Source organism: Globicephala melas, chromosome 3 (assembly GCF_963455315.2).
Source record: "Globicephala melas chromosome 3, mGloMel1.2, whole genome shotgun sequence".
Classification (NCBI taxonomy): Eukaryota; Metazoa; Chordata; class Mammalia; order Artiodactyla; family Delphinidae; genus Globicephala; species Globicephala melas.
In genome coordinates, this window is record NC_083316.1 from 14,105,492 (window position 1) to 14,123,131 (window position 17,640).

General features: G+C 40.7%; 1 protein-coding gene across 1 annotated transcript in view; it reads right to left on the reverse strand.

Moving 5' to 3' along the window:
• Nucleotides 1–17,640, reverse strand: part of MYO10 (myosin X) — a 216,064-nt gene that overhangs the window by 75,684 nt on the left and 122,740 nt on the right. The window contains exons 6-17 of the mRNA XM_030856599.2: nt 16,158–16,282; nt 15,655–15,668; nt 15,451–15,535; nt 14,559–14,662; nt 6,080–6,209; nt 4,617–4,735; nt 3,522–3,668; nt 2,374–2,474; nt 2,196–2,262; nt 1,585–1,677; nt 1,099–1,167; nt 72–154 (exon numbers count right to left, since the gene is read on the reverse strand). Of these exons, the coding sequence (XP_030712459.2) occupies nt 72–154; nt 1,099–1,167; nt 1,585–1,677; nt 2,196–2,262; nt 2,374–2,474; nt 3,522–3,668; nt 4,617–4,735; nt 6,080–6,209; nt 14,559–14,662; nt 15,451–15,535; nt 15,655–15,668; nt 16,158–16,282 (1,137 nt within the window). The remainder of the gene's footprint in view (nt 1–71; nt 155–1,098; nt 1,168–1,584; nt 1,678–2,195; nt 2,263–2,373; nt 2,475–3,521; nt 3,669–4,616; nt 4,736–6,079; nt 6,210–14,558; nt 14,663–15,450; nt 15,536–15,654; nt 15,669–16,157; nt 16,283–17,640) is intronic.

The window sequence follows — 17,640 nt, forward strand, 5'->3', positions numbered from 1 at the left end:
TTTCTGTATTCGTGAATTAAAAGCATCTGCACAAACATCAGTCTGACATCTCGGGGAGAAGACTGACGCACCGGCTTTCCCTCAGCAAGTTGAGAAGATCATCCCTGAAGGTATCTCTGTTCTTCTCCAAGATGCCCCGCACGTCATACTGCACCTGGTTTTCCAAAATAAACAAGAGAAGGCGGAACTGATCAAAAGAATCACTTCGGGCCATAAGCATCCCCTTTAAAAGCTGGGTCCACGACAAGATGTTAGCTCAATATATTTATGATTGGCTTCTGAAATTACTATACTCTAAATACCAAATGAGCAAGTATCAGCAAGGATCTTGATTAAGAAGTTACCTCTCCAAGGGTGTGGAGAAAAGGGAACCCTCCTACACTAAGCTGATGCAGCCACTATACAAAACAGTACGGAGGTTCCTCAAAAAACTAACAAGAGAGTTGCCATGTGATCCAGCAATCCCACTCCTGGGCACAAAACTGGACAAAACTCTAGTTCAAAAGATACACGCGCCCCCTATGTTCACAGCAGCACTATTTACGATAGCCAAGACACGCAAGCAAACTAGACATTCATTGACAGAGGAATGGATAAAGAAGATGTGGTACATGTATACAATGGAATACTACTCAACTATTTGTAGTAAAAGAATGAAATAATGCCATTTGCAGCAACATGGATGGACCCAGAGATTATCATACTAAGTGAGGTCACAAAGAGAAAGACAAATACCATATGATATCACTTATATGTGGAATCTAAAATATGACACAAATGAACTTATCTACGAAACAGAAACAGACTCACAGACTTAGAGAACAGACTTGTGGTTGCCAAGGGGGAGGGGGGAGGGGGGGAGGGGGAGAGGGTTGCATTGGAAGTTTGGGATTAGCAGATGCAAACTATCATATATAGAATGAATAAACAAGGTCCTACTGTATAGCACAGAGAAATATATTCAATATACTGTGATAAACCATAATGGAAAAAGAACATAATAACTGAATCACTTTGCTGTACAGCAGAAATTAACACAACATTGTAAATCAATTATCCATCAATAAAATAAATTTAAAAAAAAAAAAAGGGAGTTACCTCTCCAGCATAGTGTTTCACTCCAAAGTTGTTGACTGCCACTCTGGGCTTCACGTAAAAGTGGTTATTCTAAAAAAAAACAAAACAAATAGAAACGCCTCATTTCACTCACTGATTTCCTGACAGTATAACTATAACTGACAGTGAAAACAATTGCAAAACCCATGACCTATCAGAGGTTTAGGACACATCGTGTGATGTACTTCATCAAAACCAGGCAATTCTGGTCTGTGTCATTACATTAGGTTAAAAATTGTTAAATTTTATACACTAGCTAAACATGGGCATATTCTGACAAGCAGCCTACAGTCTATGCCTTTGGCTTATTTCCATTTAGTTAGAGCAGAGAAAAGCTTTCGTTTGAGGGAAAAAAATTCACTGTGGGAGGCACAGTAGGTCAACAGCACCGAAATCTGTCACGTGTCACATCTTAATCCACAGATGTGCTATTCAGACACAAGGAGGAATCGGCAGGTTTGGACATACAGCATGCTGAGTGTGTAACTTCTCCAGTAAGGTGCCGTCTGTGGCTTGAGGAAAATGGCTTTCTTCATTGATAAGGGCTAGGAGACCAAGTTTCTAGAAGAGGGGAAAAAAGGTTAAATATGAATTAGAAGGTTTTGGCTCTGTTTATTTTTACAGCTCCTTTCCTCTCTACTCGCTATCAAGTAAGTGGTCAAAAGGGCATAATAACTTCTCAGATTGAAAAATTCAGAAAGACACACTATTAAGAAATCTAGTTCATTCCACACTAAAAAAACGGAACCCCCTGCAATTTGGCGGACAAAACTTTTACAACTGGCCAATCCACTATCGGAACTGCAAAGGTTTTGATGACGACTTAAAATCTATGGGAAGCCAATCTGCACACTGTTGATTCTTAAAATATTGACTTCAACGAGACAATGGGTTTGAAGCAGCCAAGTATTTAAATGCAACCTTGCACATTTACATGTATGTTTCCAAACGGTCCACTGTGCTCTAAACGTTCACATCTTTGATGTGCGTGTTTGTACAAGCTGTTTTGTTCCCATAAATATGAATCAGCCCAGCTGGACACCCTTGGGACTGTTACCAATTCTTCAACAGTGTGTTACCTTCTCAATCAAGTCCAGGCATTCTCCATTGTCTATCCAGTCAATGTCTTCCCACACTAAGCCTTCTCTGTGCAAAGATTAAAAAGGGCCAGGTTGTAGTCAAATATAGCTTCAAAACTATCCAATGGAGGGGCTCATTTTCTTAAAAAATTTGAAATGGAATTTGATGAGTGCTTACCTGCTATATTCCAGTTGTTCTAAAGAAAAGATATGCTTGTTGAAATACTCCTGAAGCTTCTCATTTGCATAGTTTATATTGAACTGCTCAAAGTGATTCACCTAAGGGAGGAAACCATTCAACAAGTGTCTGTTACATAAAAAGGCCAAACAAGCCACGATGGAGAAAGGTATGGAGGTTCCTTAAAAAACTAAAAATAGAGCTACCATACGATCCTGCAGTCCCACTCCTGTGCATATATCCAGAGAAGACCATAATTCAAAAAGATACATGCACCCCAATGTTCACTGCAGCACTACGTATAATAGCCAGGACATGGAAGTAACCTACACGTCCATCAACAGAGGAATGGATAAAGAAGACGTGGTACATATATACAACAGAATATTACTCAGCCATAAAAAAAGAATGAAATAATGCCATCTGCAGCAACATGAATGGACCTAGAGATTGTCATACTGAGTGAAGTAACTCAAAGACAAATACCATATGATATCACTTATATGTGGAATCTAAAAAAAAATGGTACAAATGAACTTATCTACAAAACAGAAACAGTCATAGATGTAGAAAACAATCTTATGGTAACCATGGGGGAAAGGGGGGGAAGGATAAATTGGGAGATTGGGATTGACATATACACACTACTATATATAAAACAGATAACTAGTAAGGACCTACTGTATAGCACAGGGAACACCACTCAACACTCTGTAATGACCTATATGGGAAAAGAATCTAAAAAAGAGTGGATAGATGTATATGTATAACTGATTCACTTTGCTGTACAGCAGAAACTAACACAACATTGTAAATCGACTATACTCCAATAAAACATTTTTTTAAAAAGGCAAAAAAAGGGCTTCCCTGGTAGCGCAGTGGTTGGGAGTCCGCCTGCCGTTGCAGGGGACACGGGTTCGTGCCCCGGTCCGGGAAGATCCCACGTGCCGTGGAGTGGCTGAGCCCGTGAGCCATGGCCGCTGAGCCTGCGTGTCCGGAGCCTGTGCTCCGCAATGGGAGAGGCCGCAACAGTGAGAGGCCCACGTACCGCAAAAAAAAAAAAAAAAAAAAAAAAAATCTGCAGAGAAACATATCAATGTTTGTTTCAAGAGGCTTGCTTAAGATTATCCCACTCGCTGGAAGCATACCTCAAAGTTTTCAAATCCAAAGATGTCAAGGATGCCGACAGATTTGAAGTCATCTTTGCCTTTGATCCTGCCGTTGATCTTCTTGATCACCCACTCGAAGCAGCGTGCGTAAAGCGCCATGGCCAAGGAGTCCCTGCTGTCTGCTGCCTGTGGGGAGAGGAGACAGGGCCATGGTGCCCAGATGACCCCGGGGCAGCCCAGACAGGCAAGTCCATCCCCGCCCCACTCGGGAGACACACTCACTCGACATCTATGCACCCCATGTCAAGTAAGCCAATACCGTCTAGGATAACACAGCTGTCTAAAGAAAGGGTAACCTGGAACCTGCTTATTCACTTTACAGCACGATTCACCAAGAAGTCCTTGAAGTCAGGCTTTCGCATTCAACTTTATAGACTGAGTTGTAAGAAAGGATCTGAACCCACAGCTACAAATTTTATCAGGTTTCAAACAATAATTAAGACCTGACCTCTCTCATTATCACCTTCTCATATTTCACTCTGTACACATAAAAGTTTTCTTCCTGGCATGCTTAGCATTTCTACTTACCCAGTCAAGAAACAGCTGTGAGATGGGCTAGCGCATATAAGAGGCTCAAGGCAGTAGCAGAAGCAAAAATAAGTAATACAACATACTGTTGCACTGTTTTCATTAATAATAATAATTATTATTATTACAGCTAATGTTTACGTAATTCTTACTCTGCACCAGTCATGAAGCATTTAGCATATATATTTTTATTATCATCCTTACTAGAATCCTATGAATTCGGTATAATTATCCTTGTCTTACAGAGGAGGAAACTGAGGCACAGTGAATAAATTTCCCAAGAACAAAATATAATAAGCCGAAGAGGCAAGACTCAAACTCGGGAAATGTCCATCAGGCCCCTTTCTCCTAATGACTCTGCTACACCGTCTCTAAGAAGACAACTGAACCACTTTGTGTATGCCCCTCAGCGTGGATGTCTTCTTTATTTTGATCCTGAGCCAAACTCATTCAAATGGTTCACTGCAGCTACTTATTCGAATCAAACCCACAGATCTGCAGACCCAGGAGCATCTTTAGAAGTTGCTTTGAGGGCCACACGCCTACCTGTTGAACGTTGAGAGGCGTCAGGATCTCCTCCCCCCGGAGGGACATGGATCTCTGGGTCAAGGCATCTGTGAGCTGTGCCGGGTCCAGCCCAAGTAACTCTGCAGACCTGCCCAAGGCTGGGGAGGAAGGACAAGGCAAACGTGGACACACAGGCCATGGGACCCCGAATGGGTGCAAAGCCAACTCCACAGAGCGACACAGTAAAGCAGAGAATATTCCTAAGTCCCTCAGGCAAGACCTACAGGATACACATTCTTCTGGTAGGTTATTCACTCCTTTAATAAGTCTTAGGTTTACAGCAAAGAACCTGGTGCTTGGACCGAGTATGGTCCACAGACCCCGAGGTGGGTTCCCCAAGACCCCCAAGAGGTTTGCAAGGTCATAACTATTTCAATAATAAGACTAAGATGTTATTTGATTTTTCACCCTCATTCCCTCACCAGTATACAGAAGAATATTCCAGAGGCTACATGACATGAGGTAGCCCAACAAACGGAAGGCAGAAGCAGGAGAATCCAGCTGTCCTCTGTTACATCAGATATTGTAAAAATTTACAAAATCGTTAGACAATGTCACTCTTCACTGATTTGTTTTGGTTTGTTTTGGAAGATGGTCTTTCAAAGAAAATGATGATATTTATTGTATTATATGCAATGGGTTTATTATGGTTATTTTAGAGCACATTTATTTTTTTTAAACTGCCTCTTTTAATTTCTAATGCAGTAAACATCAACAGATATGACCCACAGGAACAAAAGCTCTTCGGAATTCTCTGTGATTTTAAAGTTATTAAGAGGCACTGGGAGCAAACGTTCGAGAACAACAGGCCTGCAGCCCTGGGCAACTCTAGGGCTACTCTCAACTTCAACTCATCCAATTCCCAGCCTCCATGTCCTTGTCCATTGCGTCTATCAGAAAAGTTTAAAAGATAAATCACTCCAGGAAAATGATAACTGATATTGTTATGTGTCTATTAACTCAATCTTGACAACACATCTCTGTCGTGCACTTCACAGATGAGAAGTCACAAGTACTGAAGGGATAAGTAACCCAAGGAAACAGCTTGTGGCAGAGCTGGGCTACGAACGAATTATTCTGGCTTGAAAACTAATGGTCTTAACCATTCCACTATGGCAGCCTTCAATAACCATTAATAGCTATGGCAACACTCATGCCTGATTCATAACATTTCTCCTACATCCAATTCTTGTCGCTCCTATTTCCTCTTATTGGGCCCACTGTCCTTCTTTCTTAGTAAACATGAGAACACAGCCAGTAATCACTTGTCAGATGCTTTGACCCTTTATTAGCTGACCGTTCACATCAGATACAAAGCTCTGTAGCTCTTATTCAAGGGCTCGAAAAATTTTTTCTGTTAAAGACCAGATAGTAAGGATTTTAGATCTATGTTTCCTATGAGGCAAAAGTCAAGGAAGTAAAGGAGGGAGGAACAATCTTACCTGTTTTGAAGGAAACTTGTGCTCCACCAGCAGTGATAAATTCTATGTTCCCAAGATGCAATATACCAGCAAGCAACCTCAAAACTTCCCGAACTTCTTCCTTGCTAAACTGCATTACCTCCATTGCCATCTAGAAGAAAATATTTAATTTTTAATCTGTTTTCATACTAAAGAAAATGAAAAATACTCCTTCCTCAGTAAAATTATTAAGTATTATTCTCAAGGCAAGAAAGCAAGAAATAGATGTATGCCCCCTCACTTTTTTTTAAGATTTTTAAAAAATTTATTAATTCATTCATTTATTTTTGGCTGCGTTGGGTCTTTGTCACTGCACGCGGGCTTTCTCTAGTTGCAGCGAGCGGGTTTCTCATTGCAGTGGCTTCTCTTGTTGCGGAGCACGGGAGCTAGGCACATGGGCTTCAGTAGTTGTGGCACGCAGGCTCAGTAGTTGTGGCTCGCGGGCTCTACAGCGCAGGCTCAGTAGCTGTGGTGCATGGGCTTAGTTGCTCCACGGCAAGTGAGATCTTCCTGGACCAGGGCTCAAACCTGTGTCCCCTGCATTAGCAGGCAGATTCTTAACCACTGCGCCACCAGGGAAGTCCCGCCCCCTCACTTTTAAATGATAAAGACTTTACACAGGTACACATAAAAGAAAAGCATGACATTAAAAAAGAATTGTAGAATACTTAGAGATAACCCAATCAGTAAGATAAAAGTAAATACCTGCCTTACATACAAGACTCCTATTCATGCCACAAAAGAATTACCCCAGAGAGTCACAGTAATGATGGTGACAAAGAAATACTTTTTCTACATGTATCAAAATGTAATGGAACATTTATTATTTTCCTACACATAAAAAATGGTGGGGGGGATACTTCATGAGACTCCTCCAGTGTAAACTTTGGGGACTTGTCTTAATTTTAAATGCAGCAGGGACCCCAGTAGGTGGAATGAAATTCTCTACCAGGGGCTGGACAGATAGGAGAGTCTACTGTTCCTTTTATAAGAGATGCTGATGGAAAACCTGAGTGGATCTAGATCTGTCTTCCCTGGAAAGTCATCACATCGCTATTTTCCATTTCTCCAAAGGATTTTTCAAGTCTTATTTTGGTCTCTGGATACTAAATGGAAGTTAACATAATGCTGATTTGGGAAAAATAAAAATAAACAGGCACCTACAGGGGTTTTGGTCCCCAACAAGTATCTAAGCTGAAGCCAGGCATCTTCTGAATCAGATCTAAGATTTGCTCATTTTCTCTTCTGATTTGGGAGCCATATTCTCGTCAGAAAAAGAGCTAAATAGCCCCCTCCAACACACACACACCGCACACACGCCTGCACACACAACTGAGGACAGAATCGCTGGCTATACTGATGAACATAAGCTACAAAGAGAACTCGGACCCATAATTGTTACAATGACCACAGGAGATGTGAAGACGGAAGCCACACAGCACTTTGAAGCCATAGAAACTGCAAAAGGAAATGACTGGAGATTTTAAAATGTGAAGAGTTTAATTTCTTTACAAGGAAAAAAACAAAGCCAGAAACAAAGGGCAAAAACAACAGACAGGGAAACAGAATTAAAAGAAAAAAATTGTAAGGCAAGGAGCAATAGCTATATTAAGAGACACATGAGCAATGAAAATAAAATAGGCACTTCTCGTAAGAGGAAATGCAAATCCAGAGAGAAATGTTTTCCTTCCTAGAAATCCAATATGCACAAATTGAAGAAAATGAGATAGCGTCTATTAAATTACCAAAAATCTTTCTGAATGATAAAATGGGTGAAAGTGAGGTATATCTGCACTGGTCACTGGTAGTATAAGTTAGTATAATCTTTTTGGAAAACAAGATTATGGGGCAGCACTGTGCTGGGCCACATATGTACATAATCTCATAATGTTCAGAGAAGTTACTTAACTTTCTCAGGGTTACACAACCAAGAGTCAAAGTCAGGTCTGATGAACCCAAAGTCTAGGAACTTACTGTCTATCCAGCTCTATGCTTTTTTTCTTTTTATGTCCTTAGAAAGTCCATCTCCTGTGTAATCTCCCTTCACTGCAACACTGGGGATTTGTTCTGAGGAAAATCTCAACAGGAAAGAAAGTTTTATAAAATATTCACTACAGCGTTTTCTTAACAACACTTTCAGAGAGAAAAAAAAATCTAGCTCTCCTACAATCAGACAAGTCCAATATAGCAAATGAACTTGTTAGAACAGTATATCGTTTTTAAAGGAAATATGAACATTATATAGAAACGATATTTATGATAGCTGTATGCAAAAAGTAAAAAATTATTTTTGTAACTAATTTTTTCAAGAAAATCATCTGGGAAGAAAATCTACAAAATTAAAAATGGTTGCCATGTTACTGCTGGTAGGTTAATGGACACTGCATTCGATGATGTCTTTTAATGTTGTTGACATGTTTTTACTGTAACAACCGAGTCTCTTAATGGATCAATGGGTAAATAGATTGCTGTCTATTCTGTGGAATACTACTCACCAGAAAAAGAATAATTGAGTGATGTGTGGTTTGGATGAGTGAAAGAAGCTAGACACAGGAGAATAGATTCTGTATGATTTCATTTACAGGAAACTCTAGAAAAGACACACTTTCCTAGATTTCCTAGGGCAGGGGCTGGGGCTGGGATTGTCTAGGAAGGGGGACAAGCAACTTTGAGGGTGTAAAACTGTCCTTCGGTTTGACTGTGGTTGTGGGTATATGGGTGCATAAATTAAAAATTCACTTTATACACTTTCCATGAGGGCATTTTATTATAGGTACATTATAATGCAATAAAATTGACTACAAAAAAATTAAAAGACAATGAACTATTTAACCAAGGTAGAGAAGACTATCATTTCATGGGTTCAGACAGAAACTGACACAAAGAAGAGGAACTATTAGCCTAGTGCTTATCAATCTTTAAAAGCCTACGGGAAAATAATTATTCACATTTACTTATTCTGGGCTTCCCTGGTGGCGCAGTGGTTGAGAGTCCGCCTGCCGATGCAGGGGACACGGGTTCGTGCCCCGGTCTGGGAAGATCCCACATGCAGCGGAGCGGCTGGGCCCGGAAGCCATGGCCGCTGAGCCTGCGCGTCCGGAGCCTGTGCTCCGCAACGGCAGAGGCCACAACAGTGAGAGGCCCGCGTAACGCAAAAAAAAAAAAAAAAAAAAATTTACTTATTCTAAAAGCAAGGAAATATGGCTAAGAAATACAGATTATTTATTATGCTCAAGACTTTTAAAACACTGGTAAGGACCAAATCAGACCTCGGCAAAATAATTATAAAGCACCTATGCTGTGAAAAAGTTAATATTTTCCCTTTCTATGACTAAAGTTTTCCTCATGTATCACAAGACGTATTCAACACTAATTTATAAAAATTTTCTAAGCTCATTTTAGGATGACCACAGAAATGAAAATGTTCACTGTTAAGTCACCTGCCTGGACTCTACATAACACTAAAGAAGTAAGATCTTCCATAGACTCGTGGTTGCCACGGGTGGGGGGAAGGGGGGAGGGCGTGGGGGAGGGTTGGAGTGGGAGCTTGGGATTAGTAGATACAAACTAATAGATAAACAAGGTCCTACTGCACAGCACAGGGAACCATCTTCAATATCCTGTAATAAACCATAACGGAAAACACAAAAAACAATATATATGTACAACTGAATCACTTTGCTGTACACCAGAAACTAACACAACATTGTAAATCAACTACACTTCAACTAAAAAAAAAAAAATCTCCTCTATACCTGTGTTAAAAAAAAAAAAAAAAGACCTTCAAAAAATAAGTCCCCAGTAGTAGACAATTTCAAACTGCAGAATGAAAAATATCAAAAGATAATCTGTGAAAAAAATTCTTGGTTAAGTTCTGAAAATACATACAAAGATTTCATGTGGAGATATGAAAGCAAGTGAATAAAATGGGCTCACTGTATGAACAAATTTGTAACTTCTTCACTTTCAAGTTTAACTCTAAGTGAATTAGTTAATTAGTTGGGAGTGTGGTGACAAGTGGCAACTGCATTAATCAGACCATGGGGTAATTTAATGGCTGCAAACAATTATCACCAGCGCCAGCAAGAGTCTCCATTCATTGTCTCCTACTGTCCTATTTTACAGTCTTTTTAGCAGCAATCTCCACCCCTTTGGCAAGAGTAGGCCTTTAAGCCTTCTTTTTTAAAAAATTTTTTATTGAAATACAGTTGGTTTGCACTGTTGTTAAGCCTCCTTATAATTATGTTTTCTCAACAATACGGCTCAAGACTCAAAAAAAAAAAAAAACCCTGGGAAATTCTCAGCACAGTTCAGAAGCGCTAAACAGCAATTTAGTTATAAAACTGGCACAAAGTTATACAAAACGTTTTCAATAAAGTCTTTATTAAGCACATAGAAAACAGGTGACTGTGTGCGTGGTGGGGTGGTGACGACAAATACATGATACAATCCCAACCGTTAAGGATGAAAGGAAGGAAGCCAGGCTTTTCACGCTAGAAACAAACGGGGAAGAGGGACGGATTTCAGGTACAAAAGGTACATCCACTCAGGGTCTCAGTGGTGAGGTGGGGAGCGCCATCCAAGGGAGCCAAGGGACCTCAGGTGAGTCACGAACAAGTGAAATGAATAAAATGGGGGGAGAGGAGGCTTGTTCTGGGCACAGTAAATCACAAGTTAAGTTCTTTGGTAATTCATTGTGTAATTTTATATTAGGCAAGTTGATGTTATTTTATAATATAAAATTTGCTTCTACTCTCATATTTTCCAACACTGAACGAGACTGAGGTTTTAAAATTTTTTAAATTTTATTATTATCTTTTAAATTTATTTTATTTATTTTATATTTGGCTGCATTGGGTCTTCGTTGCTCCACGCAGACTTTCTCTAGGCGAGCGGGGACTACTCTTTGTTGCGGTGCACGGGCTTCTCATTGCGGTGGCTTCTCTGTTGTGGAGCATGGGCTCTAGGTGCGCAGGCTTCAGTGGTTGTGGCACATGGGCTCAGTAGTTGTGGCTCGTGGGCTCTAGAGCGCAGGCTCAGTAGTTGTGGCGCATGGGCTTAGTTGCTCCGCGGCATGTGGGATCTTCCTGGACCAGGGCTCAAACCCATGTCCCCTGTATTGGCAGGCAGATTCTCAACCACTGTGTCACCAGGAAAGCCCCAAAGGCGGATTCTTAAATACCATGCCACCAGGGAAGCCTGAGACTAAAGTTTTTAACTATGGCAAAACTGAGGTATAAAGTCAGCCCTTTATTTATTTATTTTTAATTTTTACTGGGGTATAGTTGATTTACCATGTTGTGTTAGTTTAGGTGTACAGCAAAGTGAATCAGTTATACATATACATATACCCACTCTTTTTTAGATTCTTTTCCCATACAGGCCATTACAGAGTACTGAGTAGAGTTCCCTGTGCTATACAGTAGGTCCTTATTAGTTATCTATTTTATATATAGTAGTGTGCATATGTCAATCCCAATCTCCCAATTTATCCCTCCCCCCAACACGCCCTGGTAACCATAAGTTTATTTTCTACATCTGTAACTCTATTTCTGTTTTGTAGATAAGTTCACTTGCAGCCTTTTTAAAGATTCCACATATAAGTGATATCATGTGGTATTTGTCTTTCTCTGTCTGACTTACTTCACTCAGTATGACAACCTCTAGGTCCATCCATGTTGCTGCGAATGGCATTATATTGTTCCTTTTTTATGGCTGAGAGCTCTTTAAATCTTCATAATATCTGACTCACGAGGAGTCAACTTATGGATGCATGGGCTCACACCATCAAAAATCCATGGGTACACCCAGTAAGACCTAAATGGGTACACTCAGTAAGACCTAAATGGACACCCAGTAAGACCTAAAAGGAAACCCCAGTCCTGGTCCATGGCCAGGCACGCCATTAACATTCAATATTTGTGGAGTCAAAGAATGAAGAGATTATCACTCATCAAAGACTCTTGTTACTCCCCCACGCACTTCATCAGCCACTATTCTGGTGGGTCAAACACAGGCAGTAAAAATAAATTCGTTGTTACTGACTTGAAATAGCTTCATCCTGACTCAACAATTTATAGTGGAACTTGGAAGGCTGCAAAAAAAATGGCTATGAAATTTAGCATATGTTCACCATCTCTGCCCCAGGAAAAACTAGGTTCCTTAAAATGGCTCAGGATCCCTCACAGGTACATATTTATATTAATGTCAGTTGGTATCAATAAGGAATTCTAATAATACATGAATTCTTAATGAAATAAGCAAAATTCTTAAAAGGTCCTATTGCCAGAGTATACTGACATTAAAGTTGATAAAAAGGAATAATGGATTTTTTTTTTAGTAGCTGAAAATACCAGAGGTGACATTTTCATATGTAATTCACAGAAATAATCTCTCTCCGTTAACATTTTAACACATTCTTCAAACAAATGTCCTTGAGTCCCAATAGAATGTGGTCCCTTCCCTTCCTTTAATCTCAAAACCTCTGGGAAAAGGAGCTTTATGGAATTGAAGTATGAAGATACAAATTTAAATGGTATTTGATTTTGGAAGAAAATAAAGACAAATTACATGATAAAACAACATAGCATAATCTATTTCAATCATCTTTATTTCTTCAGCAGAATGTAGGGATTATATATATGGACACTAAAAAGTAATTGCAAAGTAAATATTTAAGTATCTATAAATAGAATTCTTATAAGTCTGGTGTGTACATTCAGTATGTCAACTTCATGTGTAAATTTTTCTTCCTTTCTAGATGACATGTCTTTTCATGGTAGGACCAAATTTCAAATGCCAAAACCTATCGTTTCAATTTAAAAATAAAAGTTAGCAATCACTGAAAACAGGCCAAGCTCCACAAGCTTCCTTTCTGCAGCTACCAGAAAGAGCAAACAATTCTGGATCAGAAAACAATGCCCCAGGAGGAAGCCATCAGAGTACCCTCTCTCCAGTCACTCCCAGGACGAGGGAGGGCCTCGCTGCCCACTGGCTCACCGCGGCCAGTGAGCTAGTCAGTATGGCCCTGCAGCGACACTGCAACTTGAATAACTGGGAGTCTGTCTACCACTGCGAACAACCACCTTCCATCACAAAGTAAATGGAGAAAGCTCGTGTAATTAAAGAAGTCCAGGATGCCAAAATAAAATGGAGAAAGAAAATTTTAAATACTTAAACATCTCTTAAAGTCCAATTTGCAGGGCCAAATCCCATGCCGCCTAGGGTAGGTACACAGCAAAAGGCGTTGTCAGCGGGAGGCTTTTTGTTAATAGGATGAAGGAATGAGAGATGACAGAGACACCGCTCTACGTTATAAATGGCAGAATGGGACATCTTTAAAAGAAAGGCTGAGGGGAAGATGATCACGATATTATAGCCTCATCTGTTTTTAATTTCAGTTTAAGGATACATACATTAGATGTGGGGAAATGATGTGTGATATATATCCATTTAAAAATATACTTTGATTCCATTCCACGAGGCATTCTTATGAACAATCTAGAAAAGTAAATGGGGATATAGAACCAAGTTGTCGACAACAACTAGGAAGACAAATCTGGGTGCACGTAAAGCAGTGACTACCTACCTGCCTCCTGGTTAGAGTGTGGGATTTGGAGTTAGTTAGACTTTGTCTAGATACAGGCTCTATTAGGTGCTGTGTGTGGTTAGACTGGCCACCAACCTCTCTGAGTCACAGAACATAGACAATCATAGTTCTACCCTCACAGGGTCATTAGAAGCAGGGAGATGGTAAGTCTGCAGAGTAGGCCCTCAGTCGGTGTTAGCTGCATTTATGACGGATCAATTCTAGATCCGCTGACTCCAAATGCTGAACTAATGACTCTGGCAAAGGAACTGAGACCACGCTGATGAAATCTACCAGCCCCACTCAATTAGGTGGGGCTGTTAATAACGCTCGATGACCAGGCTTCCGAAATGCAGTCACTTTATAACAAAGTCCCAGGAAATTTGAGAACTGCAGGAAACCGCACAGGTCTACACTGCAGAGTCTTAAAATGCCTACTTCTGTGTGATCAGAATTGGTTACCAGGATGTGGCTATGAGAACAGGATGAGACCTGAACAGTCACCTGGTCTAATTGTTGACAGATTTCTTTTTAACTGTAGAACCAATTATTCAAAAAAATGTTTAATTGTAAGCCCTGAAACAGAGGATCTGCTTGCTCCAGTCCCAAACCTGTGATTTTTTTGTTTTGCTTTTCTGACCACTATTCCAAGCCAACCACCCATCTGTCCTGAATGTCAGACGTTCACCCACCTTCTAAAGAGAGAGGATTCCCTTCCATGACTTGGAACAAGAAGAAAGGACCTATTCCCGCACAGCGGTACAAATGTGATTTCTTTTTTTATTAAAAAAATTTTTTTGAAGCAGAAATGAAAGCTGTCGCTTTTTCTTTTTCTGGTCACCTTTAATAAAGGAAAATAGGAAAGTAACTTACAATAACTTCCCTAAAGGATTCCTGGTCACTGATTGTCTTGTCTCCTACACATCCAGATTGATTCAAGTAGTGGTAGTTTTCTGGCACAGATAAATAAAATTCTTCTACAAAAAGAAAAAGAAAAACACAACATCAGTATTTGACTGGCCAGGGTAAGACATAATTTAAAAGAGTTTTCACTTTGCAACTTTATTTTTTAAAGTACAAAAATAATTCTATGCTCCTAATGGTCCACTATTAAGATTAAAACATTCCCTCTTAATCATCATCTAGGGAAAACAGAATTATTAAATTCGATGGGATGGAAGAAAATGTTACTGAAAAAAGTAACTGATGAGGATCCTGTGTTGATTGGTTTTTAAAAAATCAAATGTTTAGAAATTAGCGTTATTTGGGTGTGACTTAAAAGTAAAACCAGTTGAATACATTATGTTTTGGGTTTTTTTTTTTTTTCGGTATGTGGGCCTCTCACCCTTGTGGCCTCTCCCGTTGCGGAGCACAGGCTCCGGGCGCACAGGCTCAGCGGCTCCACGGCATGTGGTATCCTCCCGGACCGGGGCACGAACCCATGTCCCCTGCATCGGCAGGCGGACTCCCAACCACTGCACCACCAGGGAAGCCCACATTATGTATTTTTCACAAATATTCTTTAAATCAGAAAAGAACTAAGATTCCAAAACAAACCAAAAAAATCCACGATTTCTCTATTGATGATTTTCCCCCTACGTTATCTGGCTCTAAACGAACTCAGTGTCTTTGGTCATCTCACACATTTCGTTTCAATTGGTGGAAGAACAACAAAGTCCAAACAGATGTCTCCTCATCCACAGATGGGTTTAAAGGCAAAATGAGCTGCGAGCACATATGTCTCTGCAGCTGTCCCATCACTCACCTTTCTCTTCACGCTCTAGCCCTGCCAGCAGTGCATAGAATATGTGATAATTCCTTTCCCCGGGATTTTGCCTTACTACTCGGTTCTGTGAAGAGAAATCAGATTTCTGTTCAGAGATGTTTCCTCTGCTTAATGACCATGAGCCGGTAATTGCCGAAAACAGTTATTGTGAGAGATAATGTGAATTAAATCACGTTTACTTACTTTTTCTAATAAATCTTCATGTGATAAGCAATGGTAAGTCAAGGAACAAAACAAGGATACACGAGGCTCAATTAGTCTTTAGTTTTCTATTCTTTGTTGCCCAAGTAATTACAATTTCCTGTGTCTTGGACACTGAGACTTCTGGTGCAAAAGGTAAGCAAACGATACAGACTGTTTCATCAAAATCCAATTTCAGACATGACACATGTACCCAGGAAGTATCACACTAGTTAAAGAATTGATTTCAAACAACAAATATATGATGTCTGGTTAGGAGTCCAAATTTGCAGATTAGGGACATGATATCAGAACTTCCCCAAAGAAAGATGGTTCCTTATCTCCTAGGATAACTAACAGGTCAGGCACAGTAATACTGGAGCAGTGACCAGGTAGAACCAGAAAGAAACGTTTCATATCCTGTTATCTGTCCTTAGGATAAGCAAGAACAGTTTCCACTAGAGAGTCATAGTACTATAGACCAAAAGCTAAACGAAACAGGATACAATCTACGATTCTCCCGCCCTGGATATTTCCCTTCTGGCAGATGTTCAGCTGAACAAACTTCCCGAAGCGACTGGAGTTGTTGTTATACACGGTCTTGGCGTTGCCGAAGGCTTCCATGATGGGGCTGTGAAAGAAGCCAGGACAGCAGCCGGTGTTAATTAGGGTCCATCTAAAACTGGCAACGACAGTCCTCACCGACGGCAAAGCAGACAACTGCAAGAAAAATCTGAAATCAAAGGGACCTCTGGCGATCATGTTTATTTCAGAAGAGCCAGATTTTCCCAGCACTTGCTGAAATGGGTTTAGAACGAGCAACCATCTCGGGGCAGAGAACTCGCAGCTGGGTGTGCGGGCAGAGGATGCTACGGAGAGTCAAGGAGACCACGATGGCTGGTCCCCGTACAGATCAGCTTATATACGCGAGCCAGGGGTTGCACAGGAAGAGCCCCCGCTTGAATTCTAGGAAGTGAAAAAGTCCCAGCCCTGGAAATTTCACCCATTTGTTGTACATCCTGGGGGGAACATACAACTTCCTTGGGTCTCCTCCGACTGTAAAATGTGGTCAGACTAGGTCAGGAGTCAGCCATCTTTTTCTGCAGAGGATCAGGTAGTAAATACTTTTGGTTTTGTGGGCCATGTGGCCTCTGATGCAGCTACTCAGCTCTGCCACTACAGCTCGAAAGCAGCTGTAAACAATACGCAAACGAGGGTAACTGTGTTCCTATAAAGTTTTATTTATCAAAACGGGCCGCAGGAGGAAGATGAAAACGGTCTAGAGACGGATGGTGGTGACTGCTGCACAACAATGTGAATGTACTTCACGCCACTAAGCTGTACACTGAAAAATATTGAAAGTTATACATTTTTTGTTATGTGCATTTTAGCACAATTTAAAAAATAAATGTTGAAGGCTAAAAAAACAAAACCCAAACAGGCTGCAAGATACCAGCGTCAGGCTGAAGTTTGCTGACTCCTGGACTAATTTCTAAGTAATAGGACCTGAAAAGTCCCTACTGGTTCTAAAACCTTACAAGGCACCAATCAGACACAGGGCAATTACACATTTTAATTAGAATTTCAGAGGCTACTGCACCATGGCCCTCTTTCAAAGCTCTGAGGTCACTGCCATCGATGTGGCATTGTTCTGCAACATGAGAGGCTATACAGTGCCATTGTGCTCCTAAGACGCCTCCAAAGATTTGACCACTAAGCCCTCTGTGATGTGGTGGACGGAGGCCGGAATTTCAGCCAATAACGAGGCCTCCCAACAGCCAGCCGAGGGCTGCCAGGTAAGAGGCAGCTGCAGAATGTGCCTCACTCACTCAGCCACCAACTCAAACATGGTGCAGCGATGGGGGCTCAGGTCATTAGAAATCGCCGTGTGTGTGGGGAGACTTTTCCTTGAGGAATCGTGAAAGCCAAGTTAAGAAAAAGAGAAGAGAGCGCCCCGAGTTTCAACTCTTCCTTAAATAAGCCAAACGG